At 48.8% G+C, this 22915-nt stretch overlaps 1 protein-coding gene across 2 annotated transcripts in view; it reads left to right on the forward strand.

The window, feature by feature from the left end:
- The window catches only part of LOC115465869 (retinol dehydrogenase 16-like), a 261639-nt gene that overhangs the window by 7569 nt on the left and 231155 nt on the right, over positions 1 to 22915 (forward strand). For both annotated transcript variants that reach the window (XM_030196670.1, XM_030196671.1), the window contains exon 2: positions 18734 to 19064. In XM_030196670.1, the coding sequence (XP_030052530.1) occupies positions 18734 to 19064 (331 nt within the window). The remainder of the gene's footprint in view (positions 1 to 18733; positions 19065 to 22915) is intronic.

Genomic DNA, 22915 nt, shown 5'->3' on the forward strand with positions numbered 1-22915 from the left:
TCCCAGGACCACGTGTGCGCTTCTAGCGGGGATGCGGGAGTCTTAAAGTCTGATTCGCCCTTGTTGGGTGTCAGTTTGGAGGCCGGTCAGTGTCCCGGTTCTTCCTCCGGTGCGGCGGTTTTTCCCACCATAAACGCCCATCCCCCGCTGCTCGCCTCCGCCATCTTGGCCGGCCACTCTGCTCGGACGGCTTCTTCTTGGGCCGCCCTTGAGGTGGGAGACAATGCCATGGCCGCCCTTGATTTGGGCGACGGCAAAAAAGCGGCTAAAGTTAAGCGCCGTTCTTCCCGCGCGGCTCCTTCACGGAGTGTTGCGCCGGACGCCATCTTGGATGCGCAGCATGTTTCTCCCCCGCTCTTGCGAGCGCCGGTTGAGGGTGCGTCTAGGGCTGTGGCCCAGGCTGCTGAAGTGCACAGTCTGGGGGGTTTCTCCCCCGAGTTTATTTTGCTGCTGCATCAGGCCTTTCTTATGCAAAACGCTGCCCCTGCTCCCTTGTCCGATAAAGGGGTTGAGGCCCCCGGAAGTAAACGCCCTCGGGTGGATTTCCAGGCCTTAGAGGACTCTGTCTCCTCTGATGTAGATGAGGGCAGCGTATCTGAGTTCTCCCAACGGTCCTTTGGGGATTCCTTGGAGGAGACGGATTCCCGCTTGGATGGAGCGGATGACCCCTCTGCAGCGCGGATCTTTCGCTCAGAGGACTTGCCCAACCTGTTAATGCAGGCCATGAGCATTTTGAAGATTTCCTCTCCGGAGGACGTCTCTCCCTCAGCCCCTGTTGGCTCCGCCATTATGCAGGGGACGAAGCGCCCGCCTAGAACCTTCCACGTGCATGATGCCATGCACACCTTGATTTCGGCTCAATGGGATGTCCCGGGAAGCGAGCCTCAAAGTGGCTAGGGCTATGTCCCGCCTCTATCCTTTGCCTGAAAGTGAACGGGAGGCCTTTTTGGCCTACCGTGGATTCTTTAATCACTGCGGTGACTAAGAAAACGGCGTTGCCGGTGGAAGGTGGCACGGCCCTAAAGGACGCCCAAGACAGAAGATTGGAGGCGGCCTTAAGGTCGTCCTTCGAGGCGGTTGCTTTAAGTTTGCAGGCCTCAGTTTGCGGCTCCTATGTGGCCAGGGCGTGCCTGACGATTGTGCAGCGGGCTTCCCCCTTGGATCCTTCCTTGAGGGCTGATTGGCCGGCCCGGGAATTGGGCCTGGCTTATTTGGCAGATTTACTGTATGATGTCTTGAGAGCCTCGGCTAAAGGTATGGCTCAGACAGTCTCTGCGCGGCGGTGGCTTTGGCTGAAGCATTGGTCTGCTGACCACGCCTCTAAGTCCCGCCTGGCTAAGTTGCCTTTTAAAGGCAAGCTGCTGTTTGGGGTCGAGCTGGACAAAATTGTGACCGATCTTGGCACGTCTAAGGGCAAGAGGTTACCAGAGGTCAGGGCTCGGGCCACTGCTCGCCCCGGTATCTCCAGAGGACGGTTTCAGGAAGCCCGTCGGTACCGCCCGGGCAAGTCGGGCTCCTCTGCCCCCTCTTCCTTCAAAAGGAACTTCTCCCCCAAGCAGCATTCCTTTCGCAGAGACCGCCGTCCCGGAGGTGCGCCCTCCGGTCCTCCCCCAGGGTCTCGTACCCAATGACGGGGCCCTGGTCCATGGCCCAGTGCAGATTGGAGGACGCCTGTCCTCGTTTCTGGGCGAGTGGACCAGGGTAACTTCAGACGCTTGGGTGCTGGAAGTCATCAGAGACGGGTACAAGCTAGAGCTCTGCCGACCCTTAAGAGACGGGTTTGTACTCTCTCCCTGCAAGTCTCCGGTCAAAGCTGTGGCAGTGCAGCAGACCTTGGACAATCTGATCCTCCTGGGTGCGGTCGTTCCGGTGCCAGAAAATCAGCTTGGCAAGGGACGTTACTCCATTTACTTTGTGGTACCAAAGAAAGGAGGTTCTGTACGGCCTATCCTCGACCTCAAAGGGGTCAATCGGGCCTTGAAAGTTCGGCACTTTCGCTTGGAGACTCTCCGCTCTGTTATAGCGGCAGTGAAGGCAGGGGAGTTCCTGGCATCCTTGGACATCAAGGAAGCGTACTTGCATATTCCCATCTGGCCTCATCAACGCTTTCTGCGTTTTGCAGTCATGGGCCGACACTTCCAGTTCAGAGCCCTCCCGTTCGGGTTGGCTACTGCTCCGCGGACCTTCTCCAAAGTAATGGTGGTCATCGCGGCCTTCCTGCGAAAGGAAGGAGTACAAGTCCATCCTTATCTGGACGACTGGTTGATCCGAGCCCCCTCTTATGCAGAGTGCGGCAAAGCTGTGGACCGGGTGATTGCTCTTTTGAGCTCTCTGGGGTGGATCATCAACTGGGAGAAAAGCCAGCTGCGCCCGACTCAGTCCCTGGAGTATCTGGGAGTTCGATTCGACACCCAAGTGGGCAGAGTGTTCCTGCCGGACAATCGGATTGTCAAACTTCAGGCTCAGGTGGACCAGTTCCTAGTAGCCTCTCCTCTTCGGGCTTGGGACTATGTGCAGCTGTTGGGCTCTATGACAGCCACGATGGAAGTAGTGCCCTGGGCCAGGGCTCATATGAGACCACTACAACACTCTCTGCTGCAGCGCTGGACTCCGGTGTCGGAGGATTATGCTGTGCGCCTTCCCTTGGACTCAGCAGTGCGCAAGGCGCTGAGCTGGTGGCTGAAGACAGACAAGTTGTCTGCAGGAATGCCTCTTGTGACCCCGGAGTGGATTGTCGTCACGACGGACGCCTCTTTGACGGGCTGGGGAGCCCACTGTTTGGGAAGGACAGCGCAGGGGCTCTGGTCTCCTGCAGAGGCAAAGTGGTCTATCAACCTCCTGGAACTCAGAGCCATTCGGTTGGCGCTTTTGGAGTTCCTCCCGGTACTGGCGTTGAAGCCAGTACGGGTCCTGTCGGACAATGCCACGGCTGTGGCCTATGTCAACCGCCAGGGAGGTACCAAGAGCGCCCATCTAGCCAAGGAGGCCATGAATCTATGCCAGTGGGCGGAAGCGAGCCTGGAACAGCTGTCAGCGGCCCACATTGCCGGAGTCATGAATGTCAAGGCGGACTTTCTCAGTCGCCATACCTTGGATCCCGGAGAGTGGCAGTTATCGGCTCAGGCGTTCTTGGACATCACGAAGCGCTGAGGCCAGCCGAGCCTAGATCTGATGGCGTCATCGGCCAAGTGCCGCGCTTTTTCAGCAGAGGACGGGACCCTCGATCCCTGGGAGTAGATGCTCTTCTCCAACAGTGGCCGACACAGGAGCTTCTCTTATGTGTTCCTGCCCTGGCCCATGTTGGGCAGGGTGCTAGACCGGGTGGCAAAGCATCCGGGCCGGATAATCCTGGTGGGTCCGGACTGGCCCAGACGTCCCTGGTATGCGGACTTGATCAGGCTCTCAGTGGACGATCCTCTGCGGCTGCCAGTGGAGCAGGGCCTGTTGCATCATGGTCCCGTGGTGATGGAGGATCCCGCCCCCTTTGGTCTTACGGCCTGGCTATTGAGCGGCAGCGTCTGAGGAAGAAGGGCTTCTCAGACAAGGTCATCGCCACTATGCTGAGAGCGAGGAAGCGCTCTACTTCTACTGCTTACGCCAGGGTTTGGCGTACCTTTGCAGAGTGGTGTGAAGCAGGCTCACTTTCTCCCTTCACTGCTCCAATTTCTTCAGTGCTGGCGTTCCTGCAAGAAGGTCTGGAGAAAGGCCTGTCGCTCAGTTCCCTTAAAGTCCAGGTAGCGGCTCTGGCTTGCTTCAGGGGCCGCCTGAAGGGTGCTTCCCTGGCTTCGCAGCCTGATGTGGTACGTTTTCTCAAGGGAGTTAATCACCTGCGTCCTCCTCTGCACTCAGTGGTGCCTGCGTGGAATCTCAACCTGGTGCTAAGAGCCTTGCAGAAGCCGCCTTTTGAACCCTTATCGAGGGCATCTCTGAAAGACCTGACGTTGAAAGCAGTCTTTTTGGTGGCTATCATTTCAGCCAGAAGAGTTTCCGAGCTCCAGGCACTCTCATGTCGAGAGCCTTTTCTGCAGTTCACTGAGGCAGGAGTGTCTATTCGCACAGTGCCTTCCTTCCTGCCCAAGATTGTTTCTCGCTTCCATGTGAATCAGCAGCTCTGTCTCCCTTCCTTTCGTAGGGAGGACTACCCAGAGGAGTACTCTGCTCTCAAATATCTGGATGTGAGACGAGTCATCATCAGATACTTGGAAGTGACCAATGATTTCCGGAAGTCGGATCATCCGTTTGTCCTGTTTGCAGGTCCTCGTAAGGGTCTGCAGGCTGCTAAGCCTACAGTGGCAAGATGGGTCAAGGAAGCCATTGCAGCGGCTTATGTGGCCGCGGGGAAGGTGCCGCCTATCCAGCTGAAGGCTCACTCCACTAGAGCTCAGGCGGCCTCTGGCAGAGGCCGGGTCCGTCTCCTTGGAAGAGATTTGCAAGGCAGCAACTTGGGCATTGGCCCATACCTTCTCCAGGCATTACCGCTTGACTGTGGCTGCTTGGGTGGAGGCCCGGTTTGGAGCTTCAGTGTTGCGGTCAGGGATTTCAATGTCCCGCCCTGGGTGAGTACTGCTTCAGTACATCCCACCAGTCTATGGATTGATCAGCATGATGATATGGAAGGTAAAATTATGTATCACACCTGATAATTTTCTTTCCATTAATCATAGCTGATCAATCCATAGCCCCTCCCAGATATCTGTACTGTTTATATTCTGGTTGCATTTCAGGTTCAAGTTTAGTCTTCAGTCCCTGTTCAGGAGGACTTCGTGTTCAAGTTTTTTCAATTGGATTTTTCAAGAGTTGAGACGAGTTTGTGTTACAGTGAGCTGCTGCATTCCTCTCCCCTCCGTTTTACGGGGCTGGATTGAGACTTAAATTCTGCCGGCGCTCCCTCCCGCTTCGTGCGGCTGTAGGGCAGCTTTGTACCCCTCCCGCTTCAGCGGTGTTAGGGTCAGTCAGCTCCTCCCGCGGTTGCAGGATAAGCCAGATCCCCCCGCATCGGCGGGGTGGTGTCCCTCCCTCGCTCTGCGGGGATGAGCTGGACGGATTCCCCTCCCCCACTTGTATGGGGATGAGCTGGGTTAATTCCCCTCCCCCGTTTCGGCGGTGGTGAGCTGGGCAGAGTGTCCCTTTGTGGGTGTAATTCTCTAAGTGCTGAGTCCTGCGGATGGAGCTTGGATATCGACATACTGAGGAGTTTCCGGCAGCACATGACCACATATAGGGAGGCGAAAGGATTGCTCTCTATCTCCACCTGCTGGTAGATGGACACAACCCACCAGTCTATGGATTGATCAGCTATGATTAATGGAAAGAAAATTATCAGGTATGATACATAATTTTACCATAAAAAGATTTATACCCCCCCCAGGGCGGCGCAGGCAAATGAGGGCAGTGGTGGAAGGTGAGATAAACGGGGTAAGCATGGCTTGTGGCGCCCTCCTGCCTTGCTTACCTCGTTTGCCGGATCCGGTTCGCCCTGCAGAACAACCGGCTCACAAGATGTTAAAAAAAAATTTAACAACCGGCTCTTGCGAGCAGCTGTGAGCCGGCTCCAGCACACCACTGAGTTCATGCCTTCACACCCGTGGTCCACTCTATAACTCCTTTTGCTATGCCCCTAACATTAAAGAATGAGATACCCTTGCTTCTCTCCCAGGAGGCCTGCTGAAAGCCATACAGTTCTACGCTTACCTTATATCACATTGGCCATATTGGACATTACCAAGTCTAATGTGGTCAACAATTCAGTCCATTTACTGGACAAAGAAGCTCAACTATATTTGTCTGACCGTCCCTTTTCTTGGTACAATACATAGACTGATGTGGAGCCAAAATGAGTCTTATCCCCCCTCCCCCCATCCCAACCTCAGCAATTGTGCTACTAATCCCTAGAAAGAGCTGATTCATAGTGACATAGTAAATGACGACAGTTAAAGACCTGAATGGTCCATCCAGTCTGCCCAACAAGATAACTCATTTTACATGGTGTATATAATACTTTATTATGTACTAGTAAAAAAGCCCCGTTTCTGATGCAAATGAAACGGGGGCTAGCAAGGTTTTCTTCTGTGTGCATGTGGGAGTGTGCTGTCTGTCCCCTCTGCTCTCTGTCCCCTCCCCCCTTGGAGTCGAGTCCTTCAGTGTTGTTTCCTGCTGTGCTGTGTTTGTGTTACAGAGATAGTGAGGGCTTCTGCCCTCTCTCCCCTCCCCCCTCTGTCCTTCACTGTTACAGAGAGAGCGATTTGATTTTGCGCTTTGCTGTGTTTTCCTTCACTGTGTTACAGAGAGAGCGAGGGCGGGGCAGACACTCATGGGGAAACCGGATATCTCTCCCCCTTCACACTTCTGGCTGGAGGCTTCATTTAGAACGTTGGTGGTGCCTTTTATATATAGAGATATTGTAGCGCTATAGAAATGATTAGTAGTTTATCCGAGTTTGATTTGTCCCTGCCTTTCTCAGGACCGTAGAAGTCCGCCCTGCACCGGTATTATTCTCCAGCCGGTGTTGCCACCCATGTCTGCTAAGATTCCATAGATCCATTCCTTCTAAACAGGATTCCTTTGTGTTTATCCTACGCATGTTTGAATTCCATTACCATTTTCATCACCACCACCTCCTCCCGCGGAAGGGCATTCCATGTATCCACCACCCTCTCCGTGAAAAAATACTTCCAGACATTACTCCTGAGTCTGCCCCACTGCAACCTCAATTCATGTCCTCTAGTTCTACCACCTTCCCATCTCCGGAAAAGGTTTAAATGCGGATTAATGCCTTTCAAATATTTGAACATCTGTATCGTCACCCCTGTTTCTCCTTTCCTCCAGGACAGTGATGGCGAACCTATGGCACGCATGCCAGGGACGTAGCCACGGGTGGGCCAGCCACTTTCCCTCCAGGCCCGCCCACCCAACATCCCCTGGCATGTCCTCCCTGCCGGTGCTGATTACCTCCGTTGAAGCAGCCACGTCTTTGAAAGTCCTGCCTGTCTCTAGCCTTCCCTTCGTGAATTCGTTCCCACAGAGTCAGTCCCGCCTTCTGACATCATTTCCGTGAGGGCGGGACTGATTCTGAGGGAACGAACTCATGAAGGGAAGGCTAGAGAAGGGCAGGGCTTTCAAAGACGTGGCCGCTTCGACGGAGGTAATAAAAAAGATTTACATGGAGGGGAGGGCAGGGGAGAGAAGAGACTCGCTGGGTTTGGATGGATGGATGGAGGGGGGAAGGGGAGAGAAGAGACTCAGTGGGTATGGATAGATGGAGGGGGGCAGGGGAGAGAAGAGACTCGCTGGGATGGATGGAGGGGGGCAAGGGAGAGAAGAGAATTGTTGGGTATGGATGGATGCAGGGGGACAGGACAAGGGAGAGAAGAGAATTGCTGGGTATGGATGGAGGGCAGGGGAGAGGAGAGTTGCTGGACATGGGTGGATGGATGGAGGGCAGGGGAGAGGAGAGTTGCTGAGCATGGGTGGATGGAGGGGAGAGGAGGGTTGCTGGACATGGGTGGGTGGATGGAGGGGAGGGCAGGGGAGAGAGGAAAGTATGAGTCAAGGTTAGACAAGTTATCTGCATGCATGCATGCAACAGCAAAAATCACATTAATTATTCAAAAGCATGCCAAGTGCTTTTAAAGTTCTGTTATTCAGGTTAAATTGCCCTGTTGGCACTTTGCGATAAATAATTAGATTTTGGGTTGCTGTTTGGGCACTCAGTCTCTGAAAGGTTCACCATCACTGCTCTAAGGTATACATGTTCAGGTCGGCAAGTCTCTCATACGGTTTGCAACGCAAATCCCATACCATTTTCGTAGCTTTTCTTTGCACCGCTTCCAGTCTTTTTACATCTTTAGCCAGATACGGCCTCCAAAACTGAACACAATACTCCAAGTGGGGCCTCACCAACAACTTGTAGAGGGGCATCAACACCTCCTTCTGCTGGTTATACCCCTCTCTATGCAGCCCAGCATCCTTGTAGCCACGGCCGTTGCCTTGTCACATTGTTTCTTCACCTTTATATCCACCGACACCAATACCCCAAGGTCTCTCTCATGAGTCGAGCTTGCTAATCTCGCCCCTCCTTTTGGGTTTCTACACCCCAAATACATCACTCTGCACTTCTTGGCATTAAATTTTAACTAATGCTTCACTCAAGCTTTAAAGAAAATCTTGCCCCGGGCCCAGCCCAGTCTCTCGGCGGCCCTGTACAGCGCCACTCCTCCATCCCTTCGGCCCTCTCTATCCTTTCTAAAAAGATTATATCCCGGTATAGTCGCATCCCATTCATGGGAATCATTGAACCACGTCTCTGTAAACAACAATATCCAAGTTATCTTCAAACATCAGGGCTTGCAAGTCTTGAACCTTTTTACCTAGACTACGAACATTTGTGCTCATTGCTTTCCATCTGCATAGAGAGTTTAGGTGGTTTTCTGTTTTTAGATGACCTTTTCCTCTGCCATCAAGTTTATTCTGTGGGTGACTTTCCGAATTCCCTTGTTTCCTTTTGTCACCCCCGCCTTCTAGTTTAAATGTCTAGAAACACTGTCTGAATTTCTCCTCAAGGATCCTTTTTCCCGTCACCGGAAGATGTCCATCACTATTGTACTGCCTGTTATTTTTTCACGTATTACCCCATGCCTTATGTGACTAAAACCTTGTTCTTTACACTAAGACTCAAGCCACTTATTGAACTCCACTGTTTTGCGTAGTCTTTCTTCTCCCTTCCCCCACGTGGGAATTACTTCAGAAAAAGCCACAGTCCGAACCAAAGATTTCAGTCCCTCCTCAAGCTTCTGGAACACGCTCTGTTCGGTAAATTTGCTATTGTTCGCCAGGTCATTTGCACCCAGGTAAATTACAGCATCAATATTCGAAGCCTCACTCTCAGATCACTTTCAGAATTTGGTCGGTACATCTGGTAGCTGAAGATCCTGGAAGGCATTTCACTAGGTTGGAACCCTTGAACTGTGTTCCTAAGTTAATGCCTCTGATAATGGAGTCTCCGAGCATTAAGAATTTTCTGCTTTTCACCAATCTGTTGGTTGGGAAGGTGAGAGCTTCTGAATCACAGATCTTAGTCTACCTGAGCCTACTGTGACCCATCTATTCCTCTGTTTTATTCTCTGTGGCAGTGGTGGTGGTAAATTGGCAGAGAATTGATTAATCCTGGATGCTTTTTTAGTTGAAGCTAATTCTTTCTTGAGTTTGTTGATCTGATCTTTCAAAGCTGATAATTGGAGACAGACAGGACAAGCTCTAAGGCTCCAGATAGTTTGCCTTAGGATTAAAGCATAACATGTATTGCACTGAATTAAGGACATATTGATGTAATTCACAAGTGTAAAAAAAGGTTTAGGGGTAACAAGGTATAAGATTGACCAATTATGGTGTAATGAAGATACTTGTCCCTTGACTGCCCTATATAAAAGGAGTTCACCTAGGGGAGGGTGGGAGGGAACAGGTAACCTCAGTTACCAATCAAACCAATTCTGAAAATGCCAAGCATAACTCACAGCTCCCAAGGTAAAGTGAAGTTCTGGGTTTTTTTTTCTCGAACTACACAGTTGTACACAAATTGCCTCTCCTCCCAAGGCATGAGTCACTAGGTGTTGTGTAACCAAATTGATTTAATTAGGTCTCTGGCACTGAAGATTCAAAACCCAATTCTAATAAACACAACTTTAAGACAGCTACCAGAACCAGAGTCACCAAACTTTGTGTAACCAAGTTAATTGGATTAAGTCATTTGGCACAGGCACAAAACAGTTCTAGAGAGCACCTTTAAGACAATTGCAGCATAAAAATATGAAATCACTGGCACAGAAGTTCAACACAGTTCAAATAAGAAACTACTAGCATAAAATTATGAAATCACAATGCAACAACAATTGTAAGTTATAGGCAATAGGAGGAGAGACTAGATTCAACTCTCTCACCAGAGCTGCTGCTTCATCTGCATAAAATTGCCCTTTCTCTCTTTTCCAGCATACTGTTCACCCCTTTACTGCCATTCTACTATTAGTGTTGGCTATATGTGGGGTATTAACGCAGTAACAAACCAATAAAGCACAAGGAGCCTTCAAGAGTAGGGGCGTGAGCTCAGTATTTTATTGATCAGTCCCAACACAGTCCGTGTTTCGGTGAAACTGCCTGCGTCAGGTCTGACAATGGTCACAAAATCCAATTGTGTCAAACAATCAATGTAGAATGTCAAATCTGATAATCAAGGAACACAAAAGACACTGACAAATGGTGGCGGTTAATCCTAAAATGGCGAGCACTCAGAGACCGACTAGGGCATTCCTGGTGCATGAGGCCATACAGGAATTGATTTCAGTCCAGTGATCGGACACTGGTGCAGGCTTCAAGGTCACCAGGGGTATGGCATGACTTTATCCGGTTAGCGCTTATAAGGTGAAGCAGTTTGCTCTCCCTAAGCTCAATGCTTTGGTGATGGCTGTCACCAAGAAGACAACTCTCCCTGTGGAGGGTGGGGTGGCGCCAAAAGGCATGCAGGATAGGTGTCTTGTGGCTTCCTTGAAGCGGTCCTTTGAGGTAGCCACTGCGTCTCTTCAGGCCTCAATTTGCAGTTTGTATGCTGCTAGAACTTTCTTAGTTGGCTCCAGCAGCTTATGAAGCAGGAACAGGAGGTGGTGTTTCTCACCTCTGGCTTGTCCCACATAGAGAGCAGCCTTGCTTATTTGGCAGATGCTATTTATGATTGGTGTGCGCGTCTACTACTACAAATCATTTCTATAGCACTACCAGTCGAACGCAGCGTTTCACAGTTGAACATGAAGAAAAGACAGTCCCTGCTCAAAAGAGCTTACAATCTAAATCAGGACAGACAGACAGGACAAATAAGGGATAAGGGTAGGACAGACAGGACACATAGGGAAAAGGACTATTGAAGAGAGGAAGACAAGATAAGGTTACGAGCAGGTGACAAGTTAGGAATTAAAAGCAGCATTAAACAGGTAGGCCTTTAGCCCGGATTTGAAGGCAGCCAGGGATGGAGCTTGACGTAATGGCTCAGGAAGTCTATTCCAGGCATAAGGTGTGGCGAGATAAAGGGAACGGAGTCTGGAGTTAGCGATGGAGGAGAAGGGTGCAATTAGGAGAGGTTTGCCTAGTGAACAGAGTTCCTGGGAAGGAGTGTAGGGAGAGATCAGGGAGGAGAGGTAGTGAGGGGCAGCAGAGTGAATGCACTTATCGGTTAATAAGAGGAGCTTGAACTGTATACGGAAACGGATAGGGAGTCAGTGAAGTGACTTCAGAAGAGGGCTGATATGGGCATAGCGACTTTGGTGAAATATTAATTGTGCAGCAGAATTTTGAACAGATTGAAGAGGGGAGAGAGATGGCTGAGTGGAAGACCTGTGAGAAGCAAGTTGCAGTAGTCCAAGCAAGAGGTGATGAGAGTGTGGATGAGGGTTCTGGTAGCGTGCTCAGAAAGGAGAGGGCGAATTTTGGCGATATTATAGAGGAAGAAGCGACAGGTTTTAGCAATCTGTTGAATATGTGCAGAGAAGGAGAGGGAGGAGTCGAAGATGACCCCCAAGGTTACGAGCAGATGAGACAGGAAGAATGAGGGTGTTGTCGACAGAAATAGAGAGTGGGGAAAGGGGAGAGGTTGGTTTAGGTGGGAAGATAAGGAGCTCAGATGGCATAGCGGTTTCTTCTTGCCGCCTGTTGTGGCTCCGTCATTGGTCGGCGGATATGGCTTCCAAGCAGCTGTTTACCAGATTACCCTTTTGGGGTAAATTGCTATTTGGAGAAGATTGTTAAGGTTTTGGGAGATTCTAAATCTCAGTGTCTCTCAGAGGATAAACTAAAGCTGGGCCGGTTCTTCTTGACCCTGCTTCTAGGAGGCTCGATGATACAGGCCTGGCCGGTCTGCGGGAGACTTTCAGCACTCGAGATTTGAGGAGCAGCCTTCCTTTCGGGCTGACAAAACAGCCTCAGGTACAGAAGGTAGGGGGTCAGCTGGTTCTCTATTACCAGGAGTGGGCCAAAGTTACATCAAATCAACGGGTCCTGGAAGTTATTCGCGACGGATACAAACTAGAATTTTGCTTTCCCATCGCTGACTCTTGGAGTCTCAGTGCATCATGGTTTCCAAATGGATGGCAATAGAGGACACCTTGCGAGATCTTCTGTAGCTCAGGGCTGTGGTTCCGGTGCCTCCAGCCGAGGAGCACACGGGTCAGTACTCCATTTACTTTGTGGTTCCCAGAAAAGGGGGTGCCTTTTTGTCCCATTCTGGATCTCAGGAAGCTCAATCAGTTTCTCAGTTTGTCGCTTCGTTATGGAGACCGTGTGGTCCATCATTGCAGCAGCCTAGCTGGGAGAATTTTTATCGTCTCTGGACCTCAAAGAAGCATATTTGCATATTCCGATCTGGCCTCTGCACCAGTGGTTTCTTCGGTTTGCTGTCATCGGGCATCATGTTTAGTTTCGGGCGTTGCCCTTTGGGTTGGCAGCCGCTCCCTGCACCTTTTTGAAGGTCATGGTGGTGGAGGTGGCCTTCCTCTGGAAAAAGGGCATTCGAGTTCATCCTTATCTCGACAACTGGCTGAGTGAACTTGAAACAGGAGAGCCGATTGGAACCGTCAGAGTTTTCGCTCTTTTGCAGTCTCTGGGCTGGGTGCTTAGTTTCGCCAAGAGTCACTTGGTGCCCACTCAGTCCCTAGTTTACTTGGGAGTTCAGTTTGACATGAGGCAGGGACTGCTGTTCTTGCCAGAGGACAGGCAAGTCAAACTGTGCTTGTAAGTTTGTCACATTCTTAAGTTGCACAGTCCACGAGTTTGGGACTATGTGCAAGTCATGGGCTCGATGACTGCCACAATGGAGGTGATTCCCTTACAGCTCTCCCTTCTCAGCAGATGGTCACCGGTCTCTCAGGACTATCAGCGTTGCCTACTGTGGTTTCCTCAAGCGAGACTCTGCTTGTCTTGGTGGCTTCGCCTCCCCAGTTTGCAGCATGGAATGCCCCTGGCGTCACCTCAGTGTGTGGTAGTAGTAACAGATGCAAGCCTGTCAGGCTGGGGCGCCCATTATCTCCACCATTACGCTCAGGGGAGTTGGTTAGCGGTGGAAGCGCTGTGGCCCATCAACCGCCTGGAACTCCGGTGGGTAGTGAATTGAATTCTGATGTTTCAGGATCTCTTGATCGGCCAAGCAGTGAAAGTGTTGTCTGACAACACGACAACTGTGGCCTATATGAATTGGCAGGGAGGCATGCAGAGTTTGCCGCTGGCTTTCAAAGCGCATCGCCTGTTGAGCGGGCAGAGTCTCATGTTCTGTGCCTCAGCGGCACACATTGTGGCACATTACCTTTTGGAGTGGGCGGAGTCTCATGTTCTGTCCCTCAGCAGCACACACATTTTGGCACATCACCTTTTGGAGTAGGTGGAGTCTCATGTTCTGCGCCTCTCAGCGGCACACATTGCGGGGCATAGCGATCTTCAAGCAAATGTTTCTCAGATGGCATCAACTGGACGCAACGGAATGGGAACTGTCCGCTCAGGCGTTTCGCCTGATCTTTCAGATGTGAGGAACACTGGAGATTGATCTGATAGCCACACAAGAGAATGCCATAGTGCCAAGATTCTTCAGTCGGAAAAGTCAACTCGGGTCTGAAGGCTTGGACGCTGTGCTGCAACCTTGGCCGAAGGCGGTCCTGCTCTGTCTTCCTGCCATGGCCCTTGATAGGCTGGGCGCTGCACAGGATTGGAAGGCACAATAGTCCCATTGTACTAGTAGCTCTGGATTGACCACGGTGACGTTGGTATGCCGATCTGATTTGTCTTCTACAGGACTTGCCTCTCCACCTTCCAGTTTCGCCGGATCTGCTCCACCAGGGGCCTGTCTGGATGGAGGCTCCTTCCAGCTTTGGTTTTACAGCATGGCTCTTGAAAGGTCTAAGTTGAGAAAGAAAGGTTATTCTGAGGTAGTGATAGCTACCTTCCTCCAAGCTCGGAAGCGGTCGGCTTCTATGACTTATACCCGAGTGTGGTGGACTTTTTGTGCTTTGTGCACGAATTCGCAGTTTTCGACATCTGTGGTGCAAATGTTGGCCTTCTTCCAGGCAGGATTGCAGAAGGGGCATATAATTCCCTATGGGTTCAGGTGGCTACTCGTGTGTGCTTTAGAGGGCGAGTGTCTCTGGTGGCTCACCTGGACGTTGTTCGGTTTCTCCAGGGAGCTCTTCTCCTTTGCCCTCCTTTTTGCCGACCTTGCCCAACCTGGCGTTTAAATCTTGTGCTTCAGGCGATGCAGGTGCCTCCATTTGAGCCTTTGCACCATGTTTCTCAAAACAGTGTTTTTAGTGACTATGGCTTCGGCTTGTCGAGTCTGAGCTTTAGGCGTTGTCCTGTTGTGATCCTTTTCTTCAGTTTTTGGAGACAGGTGTTATGCTCCGTACGGTTCCTTCCTTTCTGCTGAAGGTCATTTCTTGTTTCCATCTCATTCAGTCTCTTTTCCTACCTGCCTTTAGGCAGGAGGACTATCCGGACACCTTTGTGCAACTTGGGTTTTGGATGTAAGTTGAGTCATACTTCGTTATTTGCAAATGTCCAATGACTTCCAGCGTTCTGATCATCTTTGTCCTTCTTTCAGGCTCTTACAGGGAAATGCAGTGTCTAAAACGACTTATTTCCCACTATCTTAAAGAGGCCTTTGTGCCATGTATATTTTAGACGGTCTTTGCGGTGTCAGACTCTCTTCAGGCGCACTCCACGAGGGCCCAGGTTACTTCATGGATAGAGACTGGAGTTCTCCCTTTGGATGAGATTTGTCATGTGTCTGCGTGGGCTCCTCTGCATACTTTCTCAAAACATTACAGAATAGGTGTCATGGCATGAACGGATGAACGGTTTGGTGCAGCGGTGTTGGCTGGGTGGGATGGTGGCTTCCCTAGACCTCTATCATATCTTCCCTTAGCCACCTTATCTCCAAGCTAAAGAGCCCTAGCTGCTTTAGCCTTTCCTCATAGGGAAGTCATCCCATCCCCTTTAACATTTTTGTTGCCCTTCTCTGCACCTTTTCTAATTCCACTATATCTTTTTTGAGATACAGCGACCAGAATTGAACACAGTATTCGAGGTGTGGTCGCACCATGGAGCGATACAAAGGTGTTTAGCGACAACTCTCCAACTCCAAAGAGTTTGTAGAATTTGTTTGACTACCATATCCAGATACCCATAATCAAATGACAAGGCAGAAAATGCTGTCAGAACAGCAAAATGAAATTTTACAGAAAGCCTCCAAGGTCTAGTCAGGGCTGATGTTAGGGATGGGCAAACAGGTCAATTGCCCTGGGGCCCCAAACCAATCCTGGGTCTAGTCAATCCATTCCTTTGTCTTCTGCAGTGGAGGAATCTAAGGCTTAGGAGAATCTCAAATTATATGCAGAGATAATTAGTCATCACTTAGAGGCAGCAAAGGATACACAGGCCAACTATTACAATAGGAGGACCAAGGAAGGACCAGTCCCGAAAGAAGATCAGACCTTCCAGGTCAAAATTAATGAGAACAATGACTGGAGGAAGGCAGAGGTTACCAAATGACTTTTGATATCACTTGTTCTTCGTCAAAATGGAAGATCAAAAAGGAGAAGGATGACCGAGATAGGAGTCTCCAATTGCGGTAAAAGATCTGGACTATGCTACCAGGATAAGGATTCCTTCATTTTCCACCTTGAGTAAAGTGATCTGGTAGCCGTGTTAGTGCACTTTTAAAGGTAATAAATAGAAATTAACTATAGACAAGAAAATAAGATGATACCTTTTTTTATTGGACTAACAATACATTTTTTTATTAACTTTCAAAGGTAACCCTTCTTCAGATCAGAAATGAACAAATGTTGACAAATATCAGAATATATAGTGAAACACAAAGCATTACAAAGACAGTCTTGCAGGAAAGGGGTGGGGTGGGTTAGGTGAGAAACGGGGAGAGCTAGGTGGGTGAGAGCCTGGGAGAGATGGATGGCTGATAAGAGGGTAACAAAGCAGTAGACTGTTATGGTTTACAATGGGATAGAAACCCAGATCTTTAAGTCCTGTCTGGTGGGTGTCTCCAATATAGCACCCTTCTTCACATTTTTTTTACATTGAATAATATATACCACATTTGAAGAAGAGCATGTGAAGGATCCCCTTGTGCTGAATGTTTTTTCCCACAAATCTACTGCATTTTTTCGAGGGGGTGAACAAACATGTGGACAAAGGGGAGCCGGTGGATATTGTATATCTAGATTTTCAGAAGGCGTTTGACAAAGTGCCGCATGACAGACTCCAAAGGAAACTGGAGAGTCATGGGATCGGAGACAGTGTATTATTGTGGATTAAGAGCTGGTTAAAGGATAGGAAGCAGAGAGTAGGGTTAAATGGCCATTATTCTCGATGGAGAAGGGTGGTTAGTGGGGTCCCTCAGGGGTCTGTGCTGGGACCGCTGCTTTTTAACATATTTATAAATGACCTCAAGATGGGAGTAACTAGTGAGGTAATTAAATTCGCAGATGACACAAAGTTATCCAGAGTCGTCGCGGGAGGAGTGTGAAAAATTACAAGAAGACCTCGTGAGACTGGGGGATTGGGCGTCCAAATGGCAGATGAAGTTCAACGTTGGCAAGTTCAAAGTGATGCATGTGGGAAGGAGGAACCAGAATTACAGCTACGTTATGCAAGGTTCCGCGTTAGGAGTTACGGACCGAGAAAGAGATCTGGGAGTCATCGTGGATAGGACGTTGAAATCTTCAGCTCAATGTGCTGCGGTGGCTAAGAAGGCGAACAGAATGTTGCGTATTATTAGAAAAGGGATGGAAACCAAGCATGAGGATGTTATAATGCCATTATATCGCTCCATGGTGCGACCACACCTGGAGTATTGTGTTCAGTTCTGGTCGCCTCATCTCAAAAAAAGATATAAAGGAATTGAAGAAGGTGCAGAGAAGGGCGACAAAAATGATAAAAGGGATAGGACGACTACCCTATGAGGAGAGGTTAAGATGGCTAGGACTCTTTAGCCTGGAGAGAAGGCGGCTGAGAGGTGATATGATAGAGGTTTACAAAATAATGAGCGGGATAGAGCGGACAGATGTGAAGCGTTTGTTTACGCTTTCTAACAATAATAGAACTAGGAGACACAAGATGAAATTAGAATGTGGTAGGTTTAAAACAAATAGTAGAAAGTTTTTCTTTACTCAGCGCGTAGTTAGACTCTGGAACTCATTGCCAGAGAAGGTACTGACGGCAGCTGGCCTTGCTGAGTTTAAAGGGGATCTGGGCAGATTTCTGAAGGAAAAGTCCATTGATAGTTATTAAATTTTGGGTTTTTTTGCCAGGTTCTTGGGGCCTGGATTGGCTGCTGTCAGAGACAGAGTGCTGGGCTTGATGGACCTTTGGTCTTTTCCCAGCATGGCAGTGCTTATGTGCTTATGTAAATGACTCTGGGATCCTGTAAAATGTGTTGGCACAATTTGCAGCTTTGTACATTGCAGGGACATGTGCCATGCTGTTCTTTTTGAGCTTGTATTGGGAGCTTGCTTTTTACTAATGTGTTTTATATTGGAGAAATAAGCCAGATGCTAAAGATGAGATTTAATCTACATAGACAACATATGAAACAAGACGGTGCCAACCAGGATGTCACCTGTGTGGGACAGCACTTTACAAAACCAGAACACTGCATGCATGATTTTATGCTGAGACTACTAAAAAGAAACTTTAAGACAACCCAGGAACGTAAGACCTTTGAAGTTAAAATGATGAAATATTTTGACACCCACTAGACAGGACTTAACAAAGATCTAGGCTTTGTAGCCCATTATAAACCATAAAATTCTACTGCTTTGTCACCCTCTTATCAGCCATCCATCTCTCCCTGTCTCTCACCCTCCCAGCTTGCCCTGTTTCTCATCTAACCCACCCCACCCTCTTCCTGTGAGACTTACATATTCTGATATTTGTCAACATTTGCTTATTTCTGATCTGAAGAAGAAGGGTTAACCATCAGAAGCTAATCAAAAAATACATTATTAGTCCAGTATCATCTTTTCTTTTTTATGTTTTGTTTTATTTCTATTTATTACCTTCATTTCATCCAAAGAGTTTACTGCACAACCCAGACACCCTACGAAAGAGCTCAAGATACCCAGAACTGTCAATACCTGGGGCAACAGTCCGGCCGTGGAACTGCCATAGATCATGGTTCCCACCAGCACGTGTTTTTGGCCGAGTCATAAGTAAACCAGCCCATATATAAAAAACTGTTAAGAGAGAGGGAGATGGGATGGTCATTCTGGCTGTTGTTTAAGTCTCTATAAGCCTTCTAAGAAGTGGACAATACAATGAAAATGCTACATACCATTACTAGATCCAAGTGTATATAAAAGAAAACTAGGCAACCCTAGGAAGTAACATCATTCTAGACAGGACAGTGAGTGCACCTGGGTAGAATACATCACTTCCTATTGTTGCTTTCAGTTATAATAAAGCCAGTAGTTAACTCTGAGAGTGTCGGAATACATTACACCTATCTGATCTTGTGTATCATTTTCTTTCTCACATTCCACTGGGTTGGAAATAATAAATAACTGGGATTTGAAAAATCAGCTCTGGTTTGCCTGTTCTGACCTGGAGCTAGGGTGATTTTCCTTTCCATCTAAAGGAAAGTATATGGGATAGTGTGGATAATGCAGTGACTGACTTTTGTGCTTTTTTTTTTTGGCAGGGGAGGAATAACGTCCCAATGTGGCTTTGGCTGTTTGCTGTCGTGGGGTTCTACTTCCTTTTCCGCTGGTACTGGTACAGACAGACACTCCAGAATCTCACAGATAAATATGTGTTCATCACTGGCTGTGACTCAGGCTTTGGAAACCTGCTGGCCTGTCAACTGGATGGACAGGGTCTGCGAGTGCTGGCAGCTTGTCTAACACAGCGAGGGGCAGAGCAACTGAAGGAAGGCACATCACAGAGACTGCAAACAATAATTCTGGATGTCACTGATAGTGAGAGTGTTGCTGCTGCAGCCAATTGGGTGAAACTGCAAGTGGGAGACAGAGGTACTTACCAAGGCCTCTTAAAGAGTAATATCCAATAATATAACCTCCACACACCAGCACACACCTGAAGTCTCTTTCTTTTCTGAATTTTACTTTATTGAATAAATGTAACTGATATATTCACAGTTAGTAGAATCTCAGAAGTTGCTGCCCCAAGGAGCGTGGAGGTGGAAATTTGAAGAGAAGGAAGCGTTGTTGCAGAGGTGGGACAATGGTCAGGTAGATGAAAGCAGTTCAGAGATGGGGTGCTGGGTTTGTGCAATATCTTGAGAGAGAGAATGAATGAGATAAAAATAATTCGCTGCAGGGGAGCAGCAGGACATGTGCTGTCCTGAAGCAAAATGGAGAATGTTTGAACTCATGGGCCAGAGGGGTCAAGAAGAGCACCCACATGCCCAGGGGAGAGAGAGGGAAGGACCAATAAGGGCAGAGCCTGAGATCAGGTTGCATTCATCTTTGGCAAGGCCAAGCTAGCTCCACAGTCCAATCACATTTAGTGCTACCGTCCATTGCCTCTATCACATAGCTGCTTGCTATTCTCCCCAATACTTGTACAACCCCTGCACAAGTTTTGATGCTATATGAGGAGTAGTCTTGATGGATATCAAACGTCATAAAACTGATCTTGCAAGGGACTGATTGTTCTGCTCATCTATGATAGCATACATTTTGGCTGTCTTGTCGGGCTGTCCTTCAGGAAACTCTTTGGCTAGGCATATCTTGGTACAGGATCTCCCTTCACGGTTTCCTCCACACACCTTTGTGCATTTTGGAGTGATTTGAAGTATAGGTGCCCTTCCTTCCCCTGTCTCCCCGCCATGACTTAACTCAGGGTTAGAGTTCAGTTCAGCACTATCTGGGTGTAAGGTATAGACATGTTGATCGCTGCTACATTCTGTGCACTTGATGGGTGCTCTACAGTCTTGGCGAGATGGTCTGAGGAACAACAGTATCTGTAGAAGATTCTATACCTCTTGAGCAGCTCTTTATGCTCCTTCAGGGGTTGCTCTCTGAACCCTTGACACTTTCTGAGAGGGTAAGGCTTCTTGTGTATGGGGCACTGTCGGTTTGGAGCCTCTTCTTTCTCTGTAGTGGAAGAAGGATCAGATGGTGCAGATGCTGAGGGTGCCACCTCTATTATTTACAGATATAGGCTTCCTGTACTGCTTGACTGAACTGACTCTATTTGCTTGATTCAGATGACTCAACCATGAACCAGGGATCATTTCTTCTCCTTTATGTCATATGATAACTTTGCTAAGATGGACTTTGTGCTTCGAGCTGGTTAAGGCTTTGGAAGTTCTGCTCAGCCTTGGCTGCCCCAACTTGACATTTCGTCCTTTAGATTGTAAGCTCCTTTGAGCAGGGACTGTCCTTCTTTGTTAATCTTTACAGCGCTGCATAACCCTAGTAGCGCTTTAGAAATGTTAAGTAGTAGTAGTAACTTGTGAAGGTTTCCCAGCTCTTGCAGCTTGTAGTTGTCTCTAGTGGATATCTCTGGGAATCTGGCCAACCTATTGAATAGTGAATTTTCTATGGCTTCTGGGCTGCCATAGTACTTGCCAAGTCTTTCCCACAGCTGTTTTAATCCCTTAGTAGGGCCATTCAGGTACGAATATTTTAACTGTTCCATACATTCAGCTGATTCCTTTCCCAGCCAGTGTAGCATCATATTCATCTCTTGCTTGAGAGTTAAGCCTCATATTTGCTTTAGTGTCCTTGAAACCGGATTTCCATTTACTTTAATGCTCAGGACGGCCGTTGAACGGGTAAGCCCTACGCCCCCCAGGGCTTTCCGAGCGAGGTACCCTACTAGATCATCTTTCTGAAGCTGCGGGTTGGGCAATTGAAACCACTACTGGTTAGCTAGCTTCTCCCCTTCTGAAGACTGATGAGGAGTATGACTGTCTAGGCTCCTCTTGTTTGGGCCAAGAGTTTTCAGCTGATGTCCTCCTCAGGAGCAAATGCACAATTCTTTCTTGGTCCCACTCTGTGTGACGCCTTGGAGTCTGTGGCTGCAGTAAGGCATCTTTCCTGGTATGTATACCTGAGGGGTAAGCCAGTGACAGTTCATCTGTGTGCACGCGGGCATGAGGATCACTGTGATGAGGGCTAGTTTCCATGGTATGTTGCACCTTAGGCTTGCTCCTTTTGGTGAGAGAACCTCGGGCGAAGAGGGGCATGGTAACTTGGGAGGGGGAGGAGTGGCCTAGTGGTTAGGGTGGTGGACTTTGGTCCTGGGGAACTGAGGAACTGAGTTTGATTCCCGGCACAGGCAGCTCCTTGTGACTCTGGGCAAGTCACTTAACCCTCCATTGCCCGCCGCATTGAGCCTGCCATGAGTGGGAAAGCGCGGGGTACAAATGTTGTTAAAATAAATTAAAAACAAATCTGAGATCTCCTCTGAATCGGATTGCTTCTGGTCAGATTTAGATGCCATGACCTGAGTCAGCAGAGAGGCTGCAGTTTGCCTTTCTGAACTATCAGCTACATAGTTACCAAGTTGGCTGTCTCTGCCGTCCTGGCTCGTAGCTTCTCCAAGGACCTTAGCTTGGGCCCCAAGGGCAGCTGCCTCCTCCTTTTGCTGGAATACCTTTAAGGCGATGTTTAACTCTGCCATCTTACGTTCATAGGTGGTGGCAGCTGCATCAGCCTTGGCTTTGGCGACGGCTTGCTTTCTCTTCTTCTTCTAGCTTAAGTTTCTCAAACTCTATGGCCGCCTCTTGTTCAATGTAAGGGATATTTGATGGTCTCTGCTTTGAACTCACAACACAATGGCGGTTGATCTGTTCGCAGACCGGTTGGAGTGGTTCATTTTGCGTGACTTTGAAGACTTAGCAATACCAGAAGATCTTGTGCAATTTTTTGAGGCGTAAGAGCACTGAGAGGATTTACAGTTTCATTCTCTGCTTTCTTTATGGCTTTTGTTACTGTAGCTTTGTGCTTCTAGTCTAGGGCGTTTTGGACTTACTTCTCTGAGAGACTTCTCTGTATTGGTTTCGCTCAAGAACTGGATACACTCTTGTCTTCTGCTGATAGAGCTCATACCTGGACTGTAGTTGTGTTATGTGAGTTTCACTTACTGTTTCTGCTTCTGAGATGTTGAGCACACTTCTCCCCACCTTCTGCCACACACTGGCTAGTTTGACCGATAATGTTCTTATTCTGCCTCATAATTTTCCAAAGCCTTTTGGGTTAACTGCAAGTTCTTGTCTTAACTTCCTGCTGGGGCTGGAGAGGGTGTGTGCCTACTGTATCTGCACAATCCTCTGGCTCAGCGTGTCTAATACCTCAGACTATCTGTGTGGTTCACTCTGTGTAGTATTGAAGTCTGACATTGTGTGCTTGTTTGCTTGTCTTTATTAGGTGAGGAGTCAGCTCTTATAAGAGGAGGTTGGGACTTGCTTGTAGTTGCTTCCCTCTCTTCTCTGACTCACAGGCAGATGATCAAAAGTAAATGCGAACGCTAAAGGCCACTAGTGCCAGACTAGCACCCACATTTACGCAGCACCCAGTATGAGAGTGCAGGAATACCGCAAGGCTCATTTAAATTAGCACTCTGATCCTAGGCGCAGAATAACGCCTTAACCCTTCACCAGTTCATAGTTGGTGTTCGGTCTAAGGCTCTGTTCCTGCCCCCACACCCCCTCCCATCAGTCAGGCAGCCCGTGCTGCCACCGTGTCCTGGGGGTCCATTGGGGCCCTGGACTCCTCCCAGATAGCAGCACAGGGAACAGGAGGTCCGGTGAACCTCCTGCCCCCAACACCCAAAAAAGGAGCCCTGGTGGCCCAAGTGAGCTGCCGCTCCAACTCCTATGCTGCCTGGTGGTCTAGCAAGCTCTCCTCCCTCC

The sequence above is a fragment of the Microcaecilia unicolor genome, chromosome 3 (genome assembly GCF_901765095.1).
Source record: "Microcaecilia unicolor chromosome 3, aMicUni1.1, whole genome shotgun sequence".
Classification (NCBI taxonomy): Eukaryota; Metazoa; Chordata; class Amphibia; order Gymnophiona; family Siphonopidae; genus Microcaecilia; species Microcaecilia unicolor.